Source organism: Mustelus asterias, chromosome 7 (genome assembly GCF_964213995.1).
Source record: "Mustelus asterias chromosome 7, sMusAst1.hap1.1, whole genome shotgun sequence".
Taxonomy (NCBI): Eukaryota; Metazoa; Chordata; class Chondrichthyes; order Carcharhiniformes; family Triakidae; genus Mustelus; species Mustelus asterias.
This window is the reverse complement of record NC_135807.1, coordinates 59,920,180-59,942,495: the sequence shown is the minus strand read 5'-3', so window position 1 is coordinate 59,942,495 and position 22,316 is coordinate 59,920,180. Positions and strand designations below refer to the sequence as shown.

General features: G+C 41.0%; 1 protein-coding gene across 1 annotated transcript in view; it reads right to left on the bottom strand.

The window, feature by feature from the left end:
- LOC144495476 (putative Polycomb group protein ASXL3) overlaps positions 1 to 22,316 on the bottom strand; it is a 196,500-nt gene that overhangs the window by 80,623 nt on the left and 93,561 nt on the right. The window contains exon 7 of the mRNA XM_078215493.1: positions 7,992 to 8,120. Within this exon, the coding sequence (XP_078071619.1) occupies positions 7,992 to 8,120 (129 nt within the window). The remainder of the gene's footprint in view (positions 1 to 7,991; positions 8,121 to 22,316) is intronic.

Here is a 22,316-nt window from a genome sequence, read left to right as displayed (position 1 = left end):
GGACAGGTGGATAAAGTGGTTAAGAAGGCATATGGTATACTTGCCTTTATCACCTGAGACATAGGGTTTAAGAGCAGGGAGGTTACCCTGGAACCATATTAAAAGCTGGTTAGGCCACAGCCAGACTATTGTATGCAGTTCTGCAATCCACACTGTAGGAGGATGTGATTGCACTGGAAAGAGTGCAAAGGAGATTTACCAGGATGTTGCCTAGACTGGAGAGTTTTAGTTATGTAAAGAGATTGGATCGACTGGGCTTGTTTTGCTTGGAGTAGAGGAGCCTGAGAGGGACATGATTGAAATGTATAAAATTATGAGGGGCATCGATAGAGTAAGAAGTTTAACAACACCAGGTTAAAGTCCAACAGGTTTATTTGGTAGCAAAAGCCACACAAGCTTTCGGAGCTCCAAGCCCCTTCTTCAGGTGAGTGGGAATTCTGTGGGGCTTGGAGCTCCGAAAGCTTGTGTGGCTTTTGCTACTAAATAAACCTGTTGGACTTTAACCTGGTGTTGTTAAACTTCTTACTGTGTTTACCCCAGTCCAACGCCAGCATCTCCACATCATGACTACCATCGATAGAGTAGACAGGAAGAAACTTTTCCCCTTGGTGAAAGGATCAATGACCAGGGGGCATAGATTTAAGGTAAGGGGCAGGAGGTTTAGAGGGGATGTGAGGAAAAACTTTTTCACTAAGAGGGTGGTGGGAGTCTGGAATTCACTGCCTGGAAGGGTGGTGGGGGCAAAGACTTTCATAACAGTAAATAATTATTTTGATGTGCACTTGCGATTCCAAGCCATACAAGGCTGTGGACCAAGTGCTGGAAATGGATTAGAATAGATGGGTGGTTTGTTTTTGACCAACATATATGCGATGGGCCGAAGGGCCTTTTTCTGTGCTGCATACGGAAAGTAGGATGTGGAAGGCCGATCAAGAGTGAGTTGGAATAGCTAAATCTAGAAGTAATGAAAGCATGGATGAGGATTTCAGTAGCAGATGAGTTGTGGGAGGGGCAAAGTGAGGCACTGTTACAGAGAAGAAGTAGGCAGCCTTAGTAATAGAGCAAATATGTGGTCGGCAGTTTATCTTGGGGTTAAAAATGACACCAAGGTTCTGAATAGTCTGGTTTCGTCTCAGACAGTTACAAGATAGACAGATAGGGTCAGTGAAGAGGGAAAGGAGATTCCAGTGAGGATCGAAGGAAGTATCTTCTGTCTTCCCATTATTTAATTGGAGGAAATTCCTGCTCAACCTGTACCGGATGTCAGTCAAACAGTTTGAAAATTTAGTGACAGTGGAATCGCCGAGCAAGGTAGTGATGAGGTGGAGTTGTGTTTATCAACACACATTGTTACAATTATGAGATGCACAAGATTATATTTTGGAATTATAGAACATAGAACAGTACAGCACAGAACAGGCCCTTCGGCCCACGATGTTGTGCCAAGCTTTATCTGAAACCAAGATCAAGCTATCCCACTCCCTATCATCCTGTTGTGCTCCATGTGCCTATCCAATAACCGCTTAAATGTTCCTAAAGTGTCTGACTCCACTATCACTGCAGGCAGTCCATTCCACACCCCAACCACTCTCTGCATAAAGAACCTACCTCTGATTTCCTTCCTATATCTCCCACCATGAACCCTATAGTTATGCCCCCTTGTAATAGCTCCATCCACCCGAGGAAATAGTCTTTGAACGTTCACTCTATCTATCCCCTTCATCATTTTATAAACCTCTATTAAGTCTCCCCTCAGCCTCCTCCGCTCCAGAGAGAACAGCCCTAGCTCCCTCAACCTTTCCTCATAAGACCTACCCTCCAAACCAGGCAGCATCCTGGTAAATCTCCTCTGCACTCTTTCCAGCGCTTCCACATCCTTCTTATAGTGAGGTGACCAGAACTGCACACAATATTCCAAATGTGGTCTCACCAAGGTCCTGTAGAGTTGCAGCATAACCCCACGGCTCTCAAACTCCAACCCCCTGTTAATAAAAGTTAACACACTATAGGCCTTCTTCACAGCTCTATCCACTTGAGTGGCAACCTTTAGAGATCTGTGGATATGGACCCCAAGATCTCTCTGTTCCTCCACAGTCTTCAGAACCCTACCTTTGACCCTGTAATCCACATTTAAATTAGTCCTACCAAAATGAATCACCTCACATTTATCAGGGTTAAACTCCATTTGCCATTTTTCAGCCCAGTTTTGCATCCTATCTATGTCTCTTTGCAGCCTACAACAGCCCTCCACCTCATCCACTACTCCACCAATCTTGGTGTCATCAGCAAATTTACTGATCCACCCTTCAGCCCCCTCCTCTAAGTCATTAATAAAAATCACAAAGAGCAGAGGACCAAGCACTGATCCCTGCGGCACTCCGCTAGCAACCTGCCTCCAGTCCGAAAATTTTCCATCCACCACCACCCTCTGTCTTCGATCAGATAACCAGTTACCTATCCAATCGGCCAACTTTCCCTCTATCCCACACCTCCTTACTTTCATCATGAGCCGACCATGGGGGACCTTATCAAACGCCTTACTAAAATCCATGTATATGACATCAACTGCCCTACCTTCATCAACACACTTAGTTACCTCCTCAAAAAATTCAATCAAATTTGTGAGGCACGACTTGCCCTTCACGAATCCGTGCTGACTATCCCGGATTAATCCGCATCTTTCTAAATGGTCGTAAATCCCATCCCTAAGGACCTTTTCCATCAATTTACCAACCACCGAAGTAAGACTAACCGGTCTATAATTACCAGGGTCATTTCTATTCCCTTTTAGAACCATAGAATTAGAACCATAGAATCATAGAAAAGTTACGGCACAAAAGGAGGCAGGAACATAATCCATTATATATGATTCTCTGGTTATGATTAGATATATAAGAAAGAATTCAAGCGAGTGCAATCCTACGCAGCAGGACAACAGTGGAGCGGCATTCAAGGAGAATGGTGTCATGAACCATGTCAAAGGCTTGAGACAGGTTGAGATGACAAAGAAAGTTAGTTTACCTTTGTTACAGTCACTTAGGATGTCATTGTGACTTTGAGAATAGATATTTTGTTACTGCAATCAGGACTGAAACCTAATTGAAGTATCCACATGTGGAACTCCAGAAAAGATGGGCATGGATTTGACGGGCAGCAGCATCTTCCAGGACTTTGGAGAGGAAAAGGTGGTGGGAGATGGGATTGAAGTTGAAAGGGATGGTGAGGTAATGAGTTGCGTTGTTTGAGGGGAGGGGAAAGACGACAGGTTTAAAGAAGAGAGGGACAATACCTGAAGAGACAGAAGTATTACCAACATTAACTAACACAGAGGCTGGGAGGTGAATTTGGGTGGCAGCACTTTAGAGCTGTTGTGGTTGCATCCTTTGACTAAAATGGTCAAATATCCTCTTTAAGAACACGAGTAGGCTATTCAGTCTGATGGGCTTGCTCCACCATTCAGTTTGATCATTCCTGATTTGATTTGATCACCAACTACCTGTCCTGATTCCTCCATGCTGACGCTATGGTTAAGAAAGCCCACCAACGCCTCTACTTTCTCAGAAGACTAAGGAAATTTGGCATGTCCGCTACAACTCTCACCAACCTTTACAGATGCACCATAGAAAGTATTCTTTCTGGTTGTATCACAGCTCGGTATGGCTCCTCCTCTGTCCAAGACCGCAAGAAACTACAAAGGGTCGTGAACAAAGCCCAGCCCATCACTCAAACCAACCTGCCACCCATTGATACTGTCTACACTTCCTGCTGCCTCGGAAATGCAGACGGCATAATTAAGGACCCCACGCACCCCAGACATACTGTCTTCCATCTTCTTCTGTCAGGAAAAAGATACTGAGATCACGTACCAACCTACTGCCATCAGACTTTTGAATGGACCTACCTCGCATTAAGTTGATCTTTCTCTACACCCTAGCTATGACTGTAACACTACATTCTGCACTCTCTCCTTTCCTTCGCAATGTATGGTATGCTTTGTCTGTTTAGCACACAAGAAGCAATATTTTTCACTATATACTACTGCATGTGACAATAATAAATCAAATCAAATCCATCCTCTTGCGATGAAGACCAACATACCATTTGCCTTCCTAATTGCTTGCTGCACCTCCATGCTATCTTTTATGACACATGAACAAGGACATCCAGGCCACACTTCCCAGCATCTCACCATTTAAGCAATATTCTGCCTTTCTGTGATTAACTTCACCTTATTCACATTATATTCTATCTGCCATGTTCTAGTCCATTCACCTAACCTACCCAAGTCCTCTTGAAGCCTCCTCATGACTTACATTCTCACTCAATTTGGTGTAATTAGCAAATCTGGAAATATTACAAATGGTCCTGTGATGATACTGTGTTATATTGATATATTTTATGTTTAAGGTGGGGTTGCTTTAAGAGGCGATGTTTTGTTACAAGAGTTGATTTGTCAGGAAAATATGCAGCTCAAAAGCTGAGAATGCAGGGTATTAACTGATTTTAGCTAGGACTGTGTCACTTTGTAGAGTTATTAGACCTTTTATTTACTTATGTTCCCCTGGGATTTTACACTAGGTATGCAGAATCATGTGAGTTTTGATTAGGTTGATTGACAGGTAGTACAAAGTAATGTGGTTAATGGGAGGAGCTATGCTTGCAGGAAAGAACAGTTTCATTTTAAAGCGAATATGAGTTGCTGCCTGGAGCTGTTGGAAGAAATAAGTGTTGCTCTGTCTCTCTCCAGATGCTTTCAGAGAGCTCCAGGACTATTAATTTAATACAAAGCAAGGATGCCTGTGTTTTGTTAACTTATTTTAAAGAGGGGTTTAAATCTATAAGAGAACTGTTGCTTGATTGGAACTGATATTGATCGGTTAGCATTAAGAATTGTATCTTGTCATGTTTAAATATTGCTCAATTGTTAAAACTTAAGCTCATTCATTTATTATAGTTAAACTTTGTTGTTAAATCAAGTTTGTTTTGATAAAAGCTCCCTAGTTTGTGAGTAGGATCACATCTGCAGTGAAGCATCTTATCCTCACACTAATGCCAAAATAGAAAACTGTTGGGGTCTAGTCTGGCTTCATAATATATCTTGGAGTTTCTGACCTGATACCCTAACATCCAAATCATTTATATATATATTGTGAACAGCTGTGGACCTAGAACTGATCCAGTGGTACGCCATTAGTAGCAGCCTGCCATTCTGAGAATGATCCATTTATTCCGACTCTTAGCTTTCTATCTGTTAACAAATTTCAATCCATACGGTATATTTCCCCCAATCCCACACACTCTAATTTCATTTATTAAGTTCCTGTGTGGACCTTATCAAAAATTCTGAAAAACCAAATACATCACATCCACTGGTTCTCTTTTTTCAACGCTACAAGTCAAAAAACTCCACAAAGTTGTCAAACATGATTTGCCTTTCACAAATCTATGTTGATTCTGCCCAATTTTACCATTCTTCTCTAAAAGTCCAGTTATCACATTCTTTACAATGGATCCTAACATTTTTCCAACTACTGACGTCAAACTAACGGGTCTGTAATTCTCCATTCACCCTCTTTCTCTTTTGTTAAATGGGCCCTCAGAGCCCTCCTTCTCCCGTCTCTCAGTGCCTTCCTTCTTGGGTACTTCAGTGCCCTCCTTCTGGGGTCTCTCAGTGCCCTCCTTCTTGGGTACTTCAGTGCCCTCTTTCCAGGATCTTTCAGTGCCCTCATTATGGTCTTCTGTTGCCTTGAGGTCTTCATTGCCTCCTCTGAGATTTTGCGCTGTCCCTTCATGAGGTCCTCATCACTTATGGAATTTTTGTGAGTTGCCCTCTGTCTGGATCTTCTCCACTTTTCCTGTCTATTGCTTTCTGTTTCTTCTTGTGGTTGCTGCTTTAAATGCATTGTCATTTTAAATGTATTACCACTTTAAATGCACTACCTCTTTAAATACATCACAGCTTTAAGCCTGTCAGCTATTTTCACTGCTGTCAGCAGCTGCTGGTTCTCTGTGTTTTCCTGTGCTTTTGAAGTTTTGGCGTGAACCTGCTGTTCCTCCTTTGAATCTCTTTTAAATTTTTATAATTTCACTTCTTGTTACTGATGGAACGTTCTCAGTGAACTCTGCAGCTTTTTGTTTCTTCTCCTGGCCATTTCAGGAGTCCACGTATGCTTTGCTTTTTGACCATTTCTGTCGATTTTACTGGTGATCCGATCCAAGGGCCATTTAAAAAACTTTTTACTTCCTTCTTTTAAACAGGTGGAGGTGTCCTCCTTTAAAAACTTCGGAACTTCGCCGCCTCCAGGGCAGGGACTGCTAGCCATCTCATCATAGATATGGACTAAACTCGCCTCACTAACCTATTCATCATAGCCTGTGCATACTTTTAATGGCATGCAAAGTCTTAATTACTACCAAACAACCACTCCGACACTGTAAATTAAATTGTACAAATGTTCAACTTAGAATTAGTTAAGATCTTTAAAGATGTAATTTTTAAAAATCTTTTCTTCCTGCCACTTGTATTACCCTTGTTTAATCCAATCTTTCTTTCCTTCTCTTTATTTCACATTCCATACCTGATTTGATACTGAATTCAGTATTCTATCTACATTTCTTGGTTCAGACTGTGCTGATCATTATCGATTTTTCAATTAGGTTGGTTAAGGAGTTACACAGCGTTAGGGTCCCAGATCAGAACCCCAAGTTCCATTAGGAAGCCAGACTAGATTTCAACAATTTCTTATTGACATAAATGTGAGTAGAGGATATTTCTCTCCAGGGTTGAATCCACTGACAAAGTAGGAATCTTTTATCGTGAAACAAACTTTATTTAGTAACACAGTTTAAATATTGCTCTAACAAATGAATCAGCTTAACCAGTTGAACAATATTTAAAAATGAAAGGAAGAAACTTTATTTTCTAGCTCATGACTGTTCCAGTTTCAAAAAAGCTACATTCACGCATCGATCAAACCTACTTTAAAATAAATACAGTTAGCAAATCCAGGCATACTTGTTTTAACATTTGTTAATAGTCTTGGAGCTTTCAGAGAGAGAATAGAGGTCCAGAAGCTTGAAAACTCCTTTCAACTTCAGCTGCAACTAACTGCTTTCTGAAAAAGATCTTTTTTCTCTCTGCTACAGACAGAGGACTGCACAATGACCACATCATCATATGACCCTGTCAATCACTCTAATCAGAACTCCCAGGGAACTTCAGTAAACAAAAGTCCACTAGCTCTACTTAACATAACCACTTACAAGGCTGAAATGAGTAATTATCCTGCTCTCTCAAAATCTGAATTGCATTCCTACCAGACATACTGACTACCTGTAGAAACATAGAAAATAGGTGCAGGAGTAGGCCATTCGGCCCTTCGAGCCTGTACCACCATTCAATATGATCATGGCTGATCATGTACTTTCAGTATCTCACTCTGCTTTCTCTCCATACCCCTTGACCTCTTTAGCCACAAGGACCATGTTCAGCTCCCTCTTGAACATATCTAATGAACTGGCCCCAACAGCTTTCTGTGGTAGAGAATTCCACAGGCTCACAACTCTCTGAATGAAGAAGTTTTTTCTCATCTCAGTCCTGAATGGCTTATCCCTTTTTCTTAGACTATGATCCCCAGTTCTGGAGAATAAATGTGATTTTTTAAACATTCCCCTTAAACATTAAATATATATATATATTTCAATTGTACTACTATCATCACAAAAGCTAGTTACCCTGTTAATACAAGTCCCATTTTCCCTGTCGAGGGTGTTGCATTCTTTAGTTGTTTGGTTGCAACAAATTGCCATGCAACAGCCCTCAGAAAATCTACAGACAAATGTAAGATGAATGAATGTTGCTTACGGCAACATTTGTCCCATTGCTTTTTAATAAAAGGATGGTTTAAATTTTTGCTTTATGTCTTGTAACTGACAAGTCAAAGCAACAGTTAATAAACTTGCTACGGCCTGAAGTCCTCTGTGAAGCATACCTGAGCTGGATCTTTTCAATCTTTTCAGATGTTGATCTGGTACTTTAATGGGACTTGGTGAGGATCTTGCACCTTCTCTTAATTCTTTATTACAACCATTCAACTCACCAATATTGTTTGATTCAGGTCCTGAAAAATATACAAAATGGATTCCGTGTTATATATTGTACTATTTTGGGTTAAGTCAATTAAACAAACTGAAGGACAAGTTAAAGGGGCAGCCCCTTAAAGGGTTGTGGCATCAAACATAGGCAAATGGCAAAGGAAATTTAAACATTAAATCAAAATATGATTAGAGTCATAGAGGTTTACAGCATGGAAACAGGCCCTTCGGCCCAACTTGTCCATGCCGCCCTTTTTTTTAGAAAAAAACCCCGAAGCTAATCCCAATTGCCCGCATTTGGCCCATATCCCTCTATACCCATCGTACCCATGTAACTATCTAAATGCTTTTTAAAAGACAAAATTGTACCCGCCTCTACTACTACCTCTGGCAGCTTGTTCCAGACACTCACCACCCTCTGTGTGAAAAAATTGCCCCCCTGGACACTTTTGTATCTCTCCCCTCTCACCTTAAACCTATACCCTCTAGTTTTAGACTCCCCTACCTTTGGGAAAAGATATTGACTGTCTAGCTGATCTGTACCCCTCATTATTTTATAGACCTCTATAAGATCACCCCTCAGCCTCCTACGCTCCAGAGAAAAAAATCCCAGTCTATCCAGCCTCTCCTTATAACTCAAACCATCAAGTCCCGGTAGCATCCTAGTAAATCTTTTCTGCACTCTTTCTAGTTTAATAATATCCTTTCTATAATAAGGTGACCAGAATTGCATGCATATTCCAAGTGTGGCCTTACCAAAGTCTTGTACAACTTCAACAAGACATTCCAACTCCTGTATTCAATGTTCTGACCGATGAAACCAAGCATGCCGAATGCCTTCTTCACCACTCTGTCCACCTATGACTCCACTTTCAAGGAGCTATGAACATGTACCCCTAGATCTCTTTGTTCTGTAATTCTCCCCAATGCCCTACCATTAACTGAGTAAGTCCTGCTTGGTTCAATCTACCAAAATGCATGGGTCAATAAAACATCCAGTCCCCATGGTGCCCACTGGACATGGAAGACCTCTTTGGTGCTGGCAGACAGCGGGTAATCTCTCACTCCAGGAACACCTGGCTGCGAATATAGTTACATTAAGGGACAGACAATATTTTTTTTATTCATTAGAGTCACAAGTAGGCTTACATTAACATTGCAATAAAATTACTATGAAAATCCCCAAGTCGCCACACCCTGGCGCCTGTTTGGGTACACGGAGGGAGAATTTAGCATGGCCAATCTACCTAACGAGCACGTCTTTCAGTGTGGGAGGAAACCGGGGCACCCAGAGGAAACCCACACACACACAGGAAGAACATACAAACTCTGCACAGACAGTGACCCAAGCCTGGAATCAAACCTAGCTACCTGGCAGTGTGAGGCAGCAAATAGGGCCAGATGGCCCCCTTGATTGCCAGCTTCCTGTACTTGTTTATGGCAAGTTTGGCCAGGCCCAGGAGCAGGTTCATGAAGAGGCCTTCCTCCCTCCCTGCCCCCTTCACAGTAACTTCATTGCAGTGCTAACATAAGCCTACTTGTGACACGAATAAATAGACTTAAAAAACTTTGCACTGGATGCCCTTGGATCAAGAGGGTGGAACTGAAGTGCAAACAAAACTGAAGTAACACATTTTTAAGGAAACTATAAAGGGGGGGCAGACTGTAACAATTTATTTATTTATGGTCGATGGACTCCACAAGGCTGCTTTTTGCACAGGCATCTTGGGAGTACATACATTGTAGGGGTACATAAGTACAAAAATTAGTTAGACAATTAGGCAGATATGTGGAAGGGTATACAGTGCATAGCAGGCTGGGAGCTTAGTCTAAGGTTGATACAAGACTGAGGATTTCAAAGATTTAAAAAATTAATCCAAACTCTGCTAAGACCCAGAGAGTAGTTTAGCTACACAACTATGATAATGTAGGTAAAGTCTAAACTTGTTTAGAGTAACAGAGAAATAATTGCTGCAAATGGGAACCTGTTTGCATTGACATGAAATGGGTCACTATAGTACAGGAGCTTGATTAGCTTTACAAAGAAAGTGTTTATTTCAACCAGAGACTTCTGCTGAGACGTCGATTCTGTAATTTTCTAGTATTGTTTGTGGTCATGTGACAACTGGATACCAGAGCAACAAGCGCAATTGTAAAGTGTATAAATGTGCACAGCAAACTTTGTTCATTGAACAGTCTCTCTCAAGCTGTATTCCCCGTATACATACTGGTGGAATAAAGGGTGGAATTTTGAAATTTTAAAAAAGGTGGAATTTTATGGCCTCACTTGAGCGAGACCAGAAATTCCTGCCCGAGGTCAACAGACATTTCCATTGTCCGCCCCTCGCCCGCTCTGATTCCATGGCGGATGGGGCGGTAGAATTCCGGCGAAAGTCTTTGTCTTGTTTGGACCTTTAACATCTCCGTGTTGAGTGTTGTTTGATACACTACAACAATAACAATGTTTCACTCATCTGCCTTTAACATCCCAGCTCTTGCTCTTAGTTAATTGCAAGATAGTTTGGGAATTTATTGAAATAAATGAAGATGGACTAGTTTAAGTCAACAGACAACTATTAAACTCATCAGGATGTGACTGCCTATTGCCAGCACATTATTAGAGGCTAGGATTCCTGCGGTGAATAACTCACCTTCTGACTCCCCAAAGCCTGTCCACTATCTTGTGACCTCTTTTGTCGGTCCACATAATTTGTCTCCATTTTCTTTGTCAAAACACTTTTTCTTTCTGTTTGTGAGTCAGCCCGAGTATCATTTGAAGGTTTGCAGCCACACATGATTGAGCTATTTAGATCAATCCATCCATCACTTACAAACCTTATATTTGGGGCTAAGCTCATACACAATCACCAACAAAAGGATCAATTGAAAAACAGAATATCCGATGGGAAGTAATATGTATGATATGGTCATACTGTTTTCTGAACACTAGATGGCCTCTTGCTGGGAGTAAGCCCATTGGAAGTAATTACAATTGTATGTTTATTCTCGCATTACTTTGCCTTTCTTTGATGGAATATTGTGGCAGGTTGAGAAATAAAAGCAGATAGTTATGACCACACTAATTTGAGTGTTTATTCAAATGGAACAGTAAATTAATTCTATTTCCCAGTTGTTTTTATTTGGAGACTGACACTCAGTTTTAAAGTTTAGGAACTCAGGAACACTTGATAAACAGACGTGATTTTATTGTGGCGTGTTCTCTCTCATACCTGCTGCTCTATATTGCATTACATTACTTCCTTGCACATATTACTACAACAGGGCTCCGTGGTGAGCCAAACAGGACAAATAGATAACATTTCCTCCCCCCTTAATTTGAACGTTCCCAAAACAAGTTCAACCTGAACAACAGTTAATAGGCTGGGGTTAGCTCAGTTGGTTGTACGGTTGGTTTGTGATGCGGAACAACACCAACATTTCAAGCTAAGACTCCTTGTTCCTGGTGAAAAACTCTGCTTTGCCCTACGTTCATGCCATTCCACTTATGCTTGTTGTTGTTGTCGCACAATCTTCTTGGATTTTATGAGGTTTTAGAAGATCAAATGCAAAACATGTTTTCATCAAGAGTAATGCAGGGGAGATCTTGGTCGTGGCCTGTGTGGCGTTCTGATAGACCAATAAGAATTTGTTAAGGCACTGGATAAGTGAAACTTGTTCGTTGGTTGTGTTCAAAGCATGTTTTATAGTATGGAAAAAGTGTTCTGCTGATCCATTAGTGGCAGGGTGATATGGAGCAGATGTAGTGTGTTGAATGCCATTTTCTTGTAGAAAGTTCTCAAATTGCTATAAGATAAATTGAGGTCCGTTGTCGCTCACCCAGCTGTTCTGCAAATCCAAAACTACTAAACACTTCTCCCAGTTTCGCAATAGTCTTCTCAGATAAGGTAGATGTTATTACAGCAACCTCTGGCCATTTGTATAAGCATCGACAGTTACTAAAAACATGTGTCCTTTGAAAAATCCAGAAAAATCCATATGCACACATTGCTAAGCCTCTTCAGGCCATTCCCCACTGATGCAGGGGTGCTAAGGGTGGCAGGTTTCTTACCTTTGCACAGGAAGAACATGTTCTAGCTTTTTCTTCGATCTGAGCATTAAGTCCAGGCCATGGGAAATAACTTCTTGCTAATTCCTTCATGCGAACAACTCCACAGTGGTCTTCATGTAGCTTCTCTAACACCCCCTTTCTCAATGGTGGTGTACAGTCACTCTGAGCCCACAAACGACACTCTGATTGAACTGACAGCTTCATTCTGCTGGAGTAGTTGGCTTTCAGGCTAGGTGTTAGTCCTGAAGTCTTTCCTTGTAAAACTTCGTCTATCAGTTCTGACAGCACGGAGTCATTCCGAGTGTATTTTCTCATTTGCATGGAGGTAACTGGTGTGTTGTATATGAGCTTAAAGTAGAAAACATTCCCCTTTGAGCAGTCTGAAGAACTGACAGGTAGTGGAGGTCTTGATAATCCATCTGCATAACATTGTAAACTAGAATGGTGGTATTTAATGGTGTAAATATGTGTAGACAGGAGCAATGCCTATCTTTGCAATGAGTGACAGAATTCCCATGTGTGATCCAAAAATGGTGGTGAGTGGGCGATGGTCCATCAGTAATGTAAATTTTCTCCCATACATAAACTGATGGAATTTCTTGGTGCCAAAGATGATCCCCAGCGCTCCCTCTCTGTTCAATCTGGGCATAACTGCTCTCAGCATTGCTTAAGGTTTGAGAAACAAAAACAATGGATCTTTCTTCACCCATTGGCATGATGTGGAAAACCACCACTCTTCCACCATCAAGAGGTGCATCACAAGCTAACTGTAAGTCATCTATTTTGTTCACCAGTGCAGAATAATCAAAATGGTCAATATGAGAGCTCCACTGCTTCACATTTTCATCAAAAGCTCCAATGATGTTGTAAACCCCTGCCATTTGCACTCATGCAGGTTTCCCATAGGCAAATTTTGCAACCACCTTTCCAGTAGCTACCTCGGTTTTCTTATTTACACAAGGTATTAATTTGAGCGTCAGTCTGTAATTTGCTACAGCCAGCTCTGGAATCTGTTTTCAGATTATTTTTTACTCATGTCCACACTAGTCAACTTGTGAAAAGTTTCTCTTTCTCTAACTTTTATTTGCTTAAACTGCTTCTTCTGAGTGGTTTAGCAAGTGCACCTCTGTTATCCCATCCTTGTCGCCAGATTTGTTGTGTATTTGGAGAATGACATTTAGGAACACTCAATAAACGAATGTAACTTTATTGTGGTGTGTTCTCTCTCATACCTGCTGCTTCTACATCACATTGCATAATTTCCTTGCGTATATTACTACAGCAGGGCTCTATGGTGAGCCAAAAGGGACACATATATCACACCAATTCTCCAGAAAATTAAGATCCGACAAATAATAAATCGTTGGGTGCTGTGTTGCAATAGACTGTACTTGCTAACAAAGCTTTGCTTTGTCTTTCCAGTGACCTTAATTAATTTGTTTTTGCTAGAACAATACTGCAGGGACAAATAGGATTCAGGAAATGTCGGATAGATGCACTAAGGGTATCTGATTTTGCTACAATAACGTGGCATACACAGGGTAATACCAAACATTTTCTTTGCTTGTGACAATTGTCAGACTGTAGATTCAGATTACTCACTCTGCTGTGAGAACAATACTTGGTAAAATTGTTTATCTTTTTGTGCGCCAAACCTTTAACATGTAGTCTGTGAACACATTTATTAACAAGTAATGGGCCATATTTACAATAAATTGGTGCTTGTACCATCGTTTCTCCGAAGCGACACATGGTTAAGTGATATGTGAAGTAATCACAATCAAATAACTTTTCAGAATAGTAAAGACAATGGGTGCGATCTTCCAGCTGTTCATGCCATGCTCCTGCTGTGGTGAAGTCGGAGAATTTGGCGTCCAGCCAAATCTCCATTCACTGCAGCAGGATGGGAAAATCCCGCCGGCCTGAACGACCATAATATTCTGGCCAAAGTGTTAGAAAATAGCAAAATGTAGTTCTATATTTTTGCTTCTTAAAAACAAAACAAATGCTTTCAGTGTTGTTACTAGAATTTCAATAAGGTGCTGCAGCTACCTCATGGTTCTGGCTGACTGGGAAACTGTTCCGCTCAAGCCACTTGCTATTGGCATATTGAGAGTATTTACAGGTTGATAATTAATTGTTTGGCCACATTATGAATGCACCTTCTGTGATCTTCATAGCTACTGAGAGAACAGTGTAAGGAGATGATTGGAGCTACGGGTCCTTATGCAGTAGGTGACGGAGCATTATTTCTTTAATGAACTGCATCCCCTAATATATCCTCAATAATGTCCTCACAGAACAGACAGGCAGCCTATTAGATATTACTTTGTAACCACAACACATACAACTTGTTCTCATAGAACATATTAGCAGCACAAGTTATATGTGTTTTAGGTACAAAGTAATATCTAATGTAGTGTCTTTCAAACCTTTTTTCTGGCGACCCGCTTTTACCAAGTGGCAGTCCCTCGTGACCCAGGTGACATGGAATGTGTAACGAAATATGATCTTTCCACTTTGTACTAACATTATATTAAACTTCGAGGGTTCCATTTCAGATAAATCTTCCAAATTTATTCGGGCCTTATTCCAGCACAAAGGAAATTAATGCCGGTATTTTGAAAAATCCTCTCGTCAACATATTCATTCAAAATAAATGTCCAAAATCAGGAAATACATTCATTTACTGTTCATGAGACCATCCACAGAAAACTGACTGCTGTTTATTTGTGACAGACTTCTCGTTCAAGATGCACCTTTGGAATGTGGAGCTCACCAGATCAACGTGCTGCGTTTAGGTGGAAACTTAATAGGGCAGTCGCTGGTTATCTCTATCTGTTACCATCCCGTCAATAAAGCTCCTTGTAGATGGCATATGTCACATCAATAACTACATTTTGCTGCATCCATTGAAGTCTGTCCTTTCTCACATGCAGCTGTAATTTTTAAAAAATAAAACGTCTCAATGGTTTCAGACATCATCTCATTTTGAAATTGATTCAACAGCAAAATATTTATGCACACAGGGGAAAAATAATGTGGGACATTTCCTTCTGGCTGTGAACTCAAATATATTGTGTTCTAATAATATAATACCTTGGGCTTATTTACTCTACAAGACACAAGTCACCAATCACTCATAAGGGTTTTGGTAAACATGACGTGGGTTAATTTATTAAGACTAGGCACATGAGAACCATTATACATAAGTATAAAACTTGAAGACATCAGAGCAGTGTGTGTGTGCTCTGCTCAAAGCAAAAGCGAAACTAAAACTGGATCAATTTGCTTTGTACTTCAGGATGTGCAAAGCCCCAAACGAGCTGATCTCACAGCCTTAATTTACATCTTCTGATTGCATTTTTCAAGCTTATTATGAACTTATCAGCAGGCTCCCCTGATTCCTGTCTCAGGCCTTGAAGTTGGTAGATCTGATGATCTGACTTTGGCTGGGGACGGGTGCTGAATTTTTCAAAATTTTGTCTGGGTTTTTGCACTTGTCGTCGCTCAGCTCCCAGCTATTAAACAAATATAATCCTTTCCTCCTCACAACTGAATGTGCTGCCCTTTCCTCTTAACTAGCGTCTTTTAGAAATGTACTGAATTTGAGTCCTCATTTTAGCTAAAACTTCTCAAATATCTCTTCAACATCATCAGCCTCCCAATCCACCATGGGCTGGATCTATGTTTGTTTATTGCTGTGGTGGGCATTTCATTTTTGTATGGTTCCCTCAGTTTTTCTCTCTCTCTGCACTAATTGGGTTGATTTTTCAATCTAATTCAGCATTAAATATGTTTTAAATGTTTGTGCTTTCTTTGCTCACAGACCACTACTGCCATCATGTTGTGTCTTCCGGTTTCCATAAGTTAGAAATAATCACTATTTAAAATGCTGGAGCTTCACGGAGTGTATTTCTTGCTGCTCTATATATGGCTGATGGACTGATACATTGATGCTCAGCACTTGACAGCGGCGCAGCAGTAAATGTGGCACCCTGGATGTAAATCCCCATAAAAATTAGTTCCTACTTCTTTATGAATATTATAACAATACTGAATAACAGTATTTCTCAATCCTGTACTGTTCCTGCTCATGATAAGGGTGTACCCATAGCGAATGCCATATCTAATTCTTAGAAGCTATCTGTGCAGATTGGTGAGCATGGGCAAAAAAAAAACTGCTGGTTATCTGACCTTGACAGAGGGACTGCACAGCAAGTCCAGATTTCATTTGTTGGAATGACAGAATATTACCAGAATATATATTTCCAAGCTGCAGCAACCCGAGTCAAATCCTTAAGATTATTTAGGCCCAGAATCTCTTCATTTCACCTGTCTTAGCTAATGTGGCACTGTGGTAAACCACTGTCGTGCCTTCGGCACGGTTGAGCTGTATATATTGTTGCCACTACTGTTCATATATGAGACACTCCCTGACACCTTTAATTCAGCTGCACCCTTAACTGGAGGCTCCGCCCTCAGGGTATAAAGGCTGCAGCCCTCCCCCTCCGGCCTTCAGTCAGGAGGTCCACATGCTCAGTATTGTCTGTTTATTGTCTGTTCCACATCGTTCCTTTTTTAGTGAATAAAAGCCTTCTGTTCCTGGCAACATCAGCTTTGTCTATTTACCAGACGCGCATCAGGCACCATGTAATATCATAGAATCTACAGAGCAGAAGGAAGCTATTTGGCCCAACAAGCCTGCACTGACAACAATCCCCATAACCCCACATATTTACCCTCCTAATCCTCCTGACACTAAGGGGCAATTTATCGTGGCCAATCAACCAAACCTGCACATTTTTGGACCATGGGAGTAAACCGAGCACCCAGAGGAAACTCACGCAGACACGGGGAGAATGTACAAACACCACACAGACAGTGACCCGAGGCCGGAATTGAATCCGGGTCCCTGGCACCGTGAAGCAACAGTGCTAACCACTGTGCCACTGTGCCGCCCTAAGACTCAGTCTAAGCTATAGTGAGTGCATTACAGATGTAAAAGCAGGAAACTTGGAGCTGCAACATCGTTCCCCTTCATTGCCATTCAGTAACATATGGCCACTTGGAACTCAGGGACCGAGGAATGGCATTTAGATTGCAGACAGAGCTAAAAAGCACAAGGTATCTCGGGGGAAGCTATTTAATGGTGGACAACAGGCGGAAACAGCTCATGCTTGACTTTGCTGTCACAAAAATTTTCTTGCCCTGTTTATCTGTCTCAAAAGTGGCAAGGAAATTCACCCCATGCTCTGCATTGTTGAGAAAATGAGGTCTTCATAAAGGAATGGTCATTAATGCTAAATTTATGTGGAATGTCTAAATGTAACAACAATAATGGCCATTTTATTGTCGAGAGGATAATGAATAATATCATACCTATCAAACTTTGAAGCCATTTGTGTCTAAATTTTAGACTGTCTTTTTAAAAAGCATACTGCAATCCAGTAAGTAATAATATTATGCGATGCACAGGATGTCACAAAAATCTGCCACACCATTTGAGAATTGCACAGTAATGCTCTCGTGGTTCAATGCAGGCATCTGAAGTACATCTTCAGTGCACTGACGGCTATTATGCTACTGGCTGACATGCTTCGGAAAGCATTTGTGGATATAAGGTTATAGTCCATAACCACCATCACCCATCCTCAAAGATTTTAGGTCCATCTTAAACCTTCTGTACGATTATGATAAAATGAATCAGTCATGACAAGACTCTGGCTAAGGAGCAACTGTACATACAATATTCATTCCATCACAAATTGTATGAACATCATTGCATGAAATCTTTTTCTGTTGTAGCAATTTAACCCAGTACGCAAGTGGAATAAATTGCGCTCAGAACCTTAAGATAAATCAGCATGACAAATACTGTAAATAAAAATACTGTGTTTGCTGTGGTGCCATAGAAAAGTGAATGAATCATTCAATTGATTAACAAAGCAAAATCTGATTAATATTCCAAAAGGCCGACTGGTTTGTGCCTTCAGTGGGCATTGTGGAGATTAGACAATCCTTCTGCCTGCAATTTTCTGATTAACTGCATGTTGTAATCTAGAGTGCTTCAGCAATAATTTCATTAATAGTTCAGAGACATAATAACTTGTATAGTGCCTTTAACATAATGAGACATCTCAAGGCACAGCACATGACATTTTAAAGTGAAGTATGTCATTGATCAGATGGCCAAAAGAGGAAGGCTTTCAGAAGATCTTTTAAAGAAGGAAAGTAATGTAGGGAGGAAGTATGGTGTGTAGAGGGCCTACAAAAATGTTTCATAGAATCATGCAGCACAATGCAGACCATTGAAAGAGCTATGCAATTAGTCTCACTGCCAAGCTTGTTTGGTATAGCCTGCATGTTTCCTTATCAAATGTTTATCCTACTCCCTTTTGAAAATTACTATTGAATCTGCTTCCATCACATGTTCAGTCAGTGCATTCCAGATTAAAGTACTATGCCTGAAATTTTTATCAATAATGTATGTATGGAATAATTTTTGGGAAAATCAATTTTTATTTACCTCCTACAGCAAGCATTTTTCAAACATCCTTTTGCTTGCAAAGTCACTTGAAAGCAGACTGAAAGTGAAGCACTTGCAGTAGAACAAGGACAAATGGGAGCAAATAATACCTGAGAGCTAATGGTAAAGGAACACCCATTGGCCAACCATTGAACCATCCTGGTTGTTAGCAAGTGAGAATGCATCATGCAGCTAGGTTAAGTTATTGGAAACATTCAGGTTGTGTGTGAGAGAGAGGGGCTAAGTGTGTGTGAGAGGTGTATGTGTGAATGTGAGAGAAAGACATGAGTGTTTATGTGAGGGAATGAGGTGAATGTGTGAGGAAGTGAGGTGTGTGTGTATACGTTTGTGTGTGAGGGACAGAGGTGCACATGTCCAATATGAGAATCCGCTTTCCAGCATTATTCCTCCCATTAACAATGTCTAAAGATAAGAATGAAGTATTTTTTAATATGCAAACTTTTAAATTATTAACGGATTACCCACTCCCAAAGTGGATACTACTTCCAGGGGTTAATGTTGAGGGGCATGGGAGAGGGGCTTGGGTTGGGGTTAATGTGAGGGTGAATATATTTGTGACTGTGTGCCAATTCCTAATATACACATAGATATCGCTAGGAAAGACTTGTTTACATTTGATTTCTGTGTTCACATCTATTTTATGGCAAAAAAAGAACACTGATGTTATGGGAATGCTTGGGATTCCCTGATGCACTTGGGAGGTCACGGGGTTCAGTGTCTCGAAAGGTTTGGGAAACCCCACTCTATTATACAGACTTTACCCTTAATTGACTGCATTCCATTAAAAATTACCACTCATTAAACCTGCTTCCTTTGTCTGTACTAATGGGTGCATGGAGCATGTTCTCAATTTGTAAATAAATTACCTTCACAAAATCAATACAAAGTTTGTTCTTCATGTTACTTGTGGGCCAGGCATAATTTTGATGACAGTGGATTCATAGGTGAGACAGCTATCATTGAACCAAGGCTGAACAAGAGTAGCATGAATATGGATCATTGTCAATAAAGCAAGTCACCTTGCATTCCCTTCTGTACATGTTAAGAATCCGGCATAATCATTTGTACACTTGAAATGTTCCTCATATGCATAGCAACCTCTAAACCCTCTAAACAGTGGACAAAGAGTAGACATTCTTGGAATGAAAAATGAGGGTTGAAGGATTGTAAAAGTATGATCATAAAGCAGGGTCTTAAGGAGTCTTTTGATAATAAAAAGGGCGGTAACAAGTTGGAAGTGGCAGTGAACAAAGAATAAAGAGAACAATGAACAAATAAAAGTATAGCACAGGAACAGGCCCTTCTGCCCTCCAAGTCTGTGCTGGTCATGTTCCCCAAGCTAAACTTTTAAAAAATTCTTCTGTCTTTACTCGGTCCTTATCCCTCTATTCCCTTACTATTCATGTACCCATCCAGATGCCTCTTAAATGTTGCTAATTTGCTGCTTCCACCACATCCTCTGGCAGCAAGTTCCAGGCACCCACCACTCTCTGTGAGAAAAACTTCCCCCGCACATCTCCCTTAAACTTTCCCCCTCTCACCTTGAACCTGTGCCCCCTTGTAATTGACACTTCCACCCTTGGAAAGAGCCTCTGACTATCCACCCTGTTTACGCCTCTCATTATTTTGTAGACCTCGGTTAGCTCTCCCCTCAGCCTCCGTCTTTTCAGTGAAAACAATCCGAGTTTATTCAACCTCTCCTCATAGCCAACACCCTCGAGACCGGGCAACATCCTAGTGAACCTTCTTTGCTCTCTCCAAAGCTTCCACGTCCTTCTGGTAGTGCGATGACCAGAACTGCTACAATATGCCAAATGTGGCCTAACCAAGGTTTTATATAGCTGCAACATGATTTCCCAACTCCTGTACTCAATGCCCTGGCTGATGAAGGCAAGCATGCCATGTGCCTTCTTAATCACCTTGGCCACCTGTGTTTCCATTTTTAGGGAACTGTATGTTAATGTTCCTGAGAGTTCTGTCATTTACAGTATTGTTCACACCTAAATTTGATCCTCCAAAATGCATCACCTCGCATTTGTCTGGATTAAACTCTATCAGTCATTTCTATGCCCAAGTCTCCAATCTGTTTATATTCTGTTATATCCTCTGACAGTCCCCGGCAGTATCAGCAACTCCACCAATCTTTGCGTCATCCTCAAACTTACTAATCAGACCTCCCACATTTTTCTCCTGATCATTTATATATACTACAAACAGAAGTCCCAGCACTGATCCCTGCAGAACACCACTAGCTATGGATCTTCATTCTGAACACACCCTTCCACTGCTACTCTCTGTCTTCCATAACCAAGATGTGGAGATGCCGGAGTTGGACTGGGGTAAACACAGTAAGAGTTTTAACAACACCAGGTTAAAGTCCAACAGGTTTATTTGGTAGCAAATGCCATTAGCTTTCGGAGCCTTGCTCCTTCGTCAGATGGAGTGGATATCCACTCCATCTGACGAAGGAGCAGGGTTCCAAAAGCTAATGGCATTTGCTACCAAATAAACCTGTTGGACTTTAACCTGGTGTTGTTAAAACTCTTACTATTCCATAACCAAGCCAGTTCTGTATCCATCTAGCCAGCCCAGCCCGAATCCCATGTGATTTTAGCTTTTGTACAGTGGGACCTTGCCAAATGCCTTACTAAAATCCATATAAACTACATACACAGCTCTTTGCTCATCAACTATCATTGTCATCCCTTTAAAAAACTCAATCAAGTTGGTGATATATGATCTTCCCCATACAAAACCATGCTGCCTGTCACTAACTAATCAATTTTCTTCTAAGTGTCCATATATCCTGCCCCTCAGTATCTTCTCCAAAAGCTTCCCCACCACTGATGTCAGGCTCACCGGCCTATAATTTGCTGGATTACACCTGCTTCCCTTCTTAAACAAGGGAACAACATTGGCTATTCTCCAATCTTCTGGAACCTTGCCTGTGGTCAAAGAGGATGTGAAGATCTATGTTAAGGCCCCAGCTATTTCTCCCCTTGTCTCTCACAGTAACTTGGGATAGATCCCATCCAGCCCCAGGGACTTGTCTACCTTAATGCAATTTAGGGTACTCAACACTTCCTCTTTCGATATATTGACATTCTCTAGAGAGTTCACACACCTATCCCTGACCTCAACATCCGTCATGTCCTTCCCCACAGTGAATACCGATACAAAGTACTCAGTAAGGATCTCACCCACTTCCTGCGGCTCCACGGATCATTTCCCTCCATTGTCCTTGAGTGGACCTATTCTTTCTCTTGTTACTAATATATGCATAAAAAGCCTTGGGATTCTCCTTGATCCTGTTGGTGAAAGGCACTTCATGGCCCCCTTTAGCCCTCCTAATTCCATGTTTTAGTTCCTTCCTACTTTCACTGTATTCCTCAATGGCTTCGTCAGCCAGTGGAGAACATTCTGGAAGCAGGGCATTGTGGATGAATGGAATAATACTCTCAATTGAGAGAAATCGAGACAGTAATTAAAATCAGAATAAATTTAAATAAATAAAGGTTACTCTAATAATCCTTTATTTGTTCATAAAACTTGACAGTTGTAGAGTCAAAATCAATTTACAATATCCCAAAACACAAAGTTCAT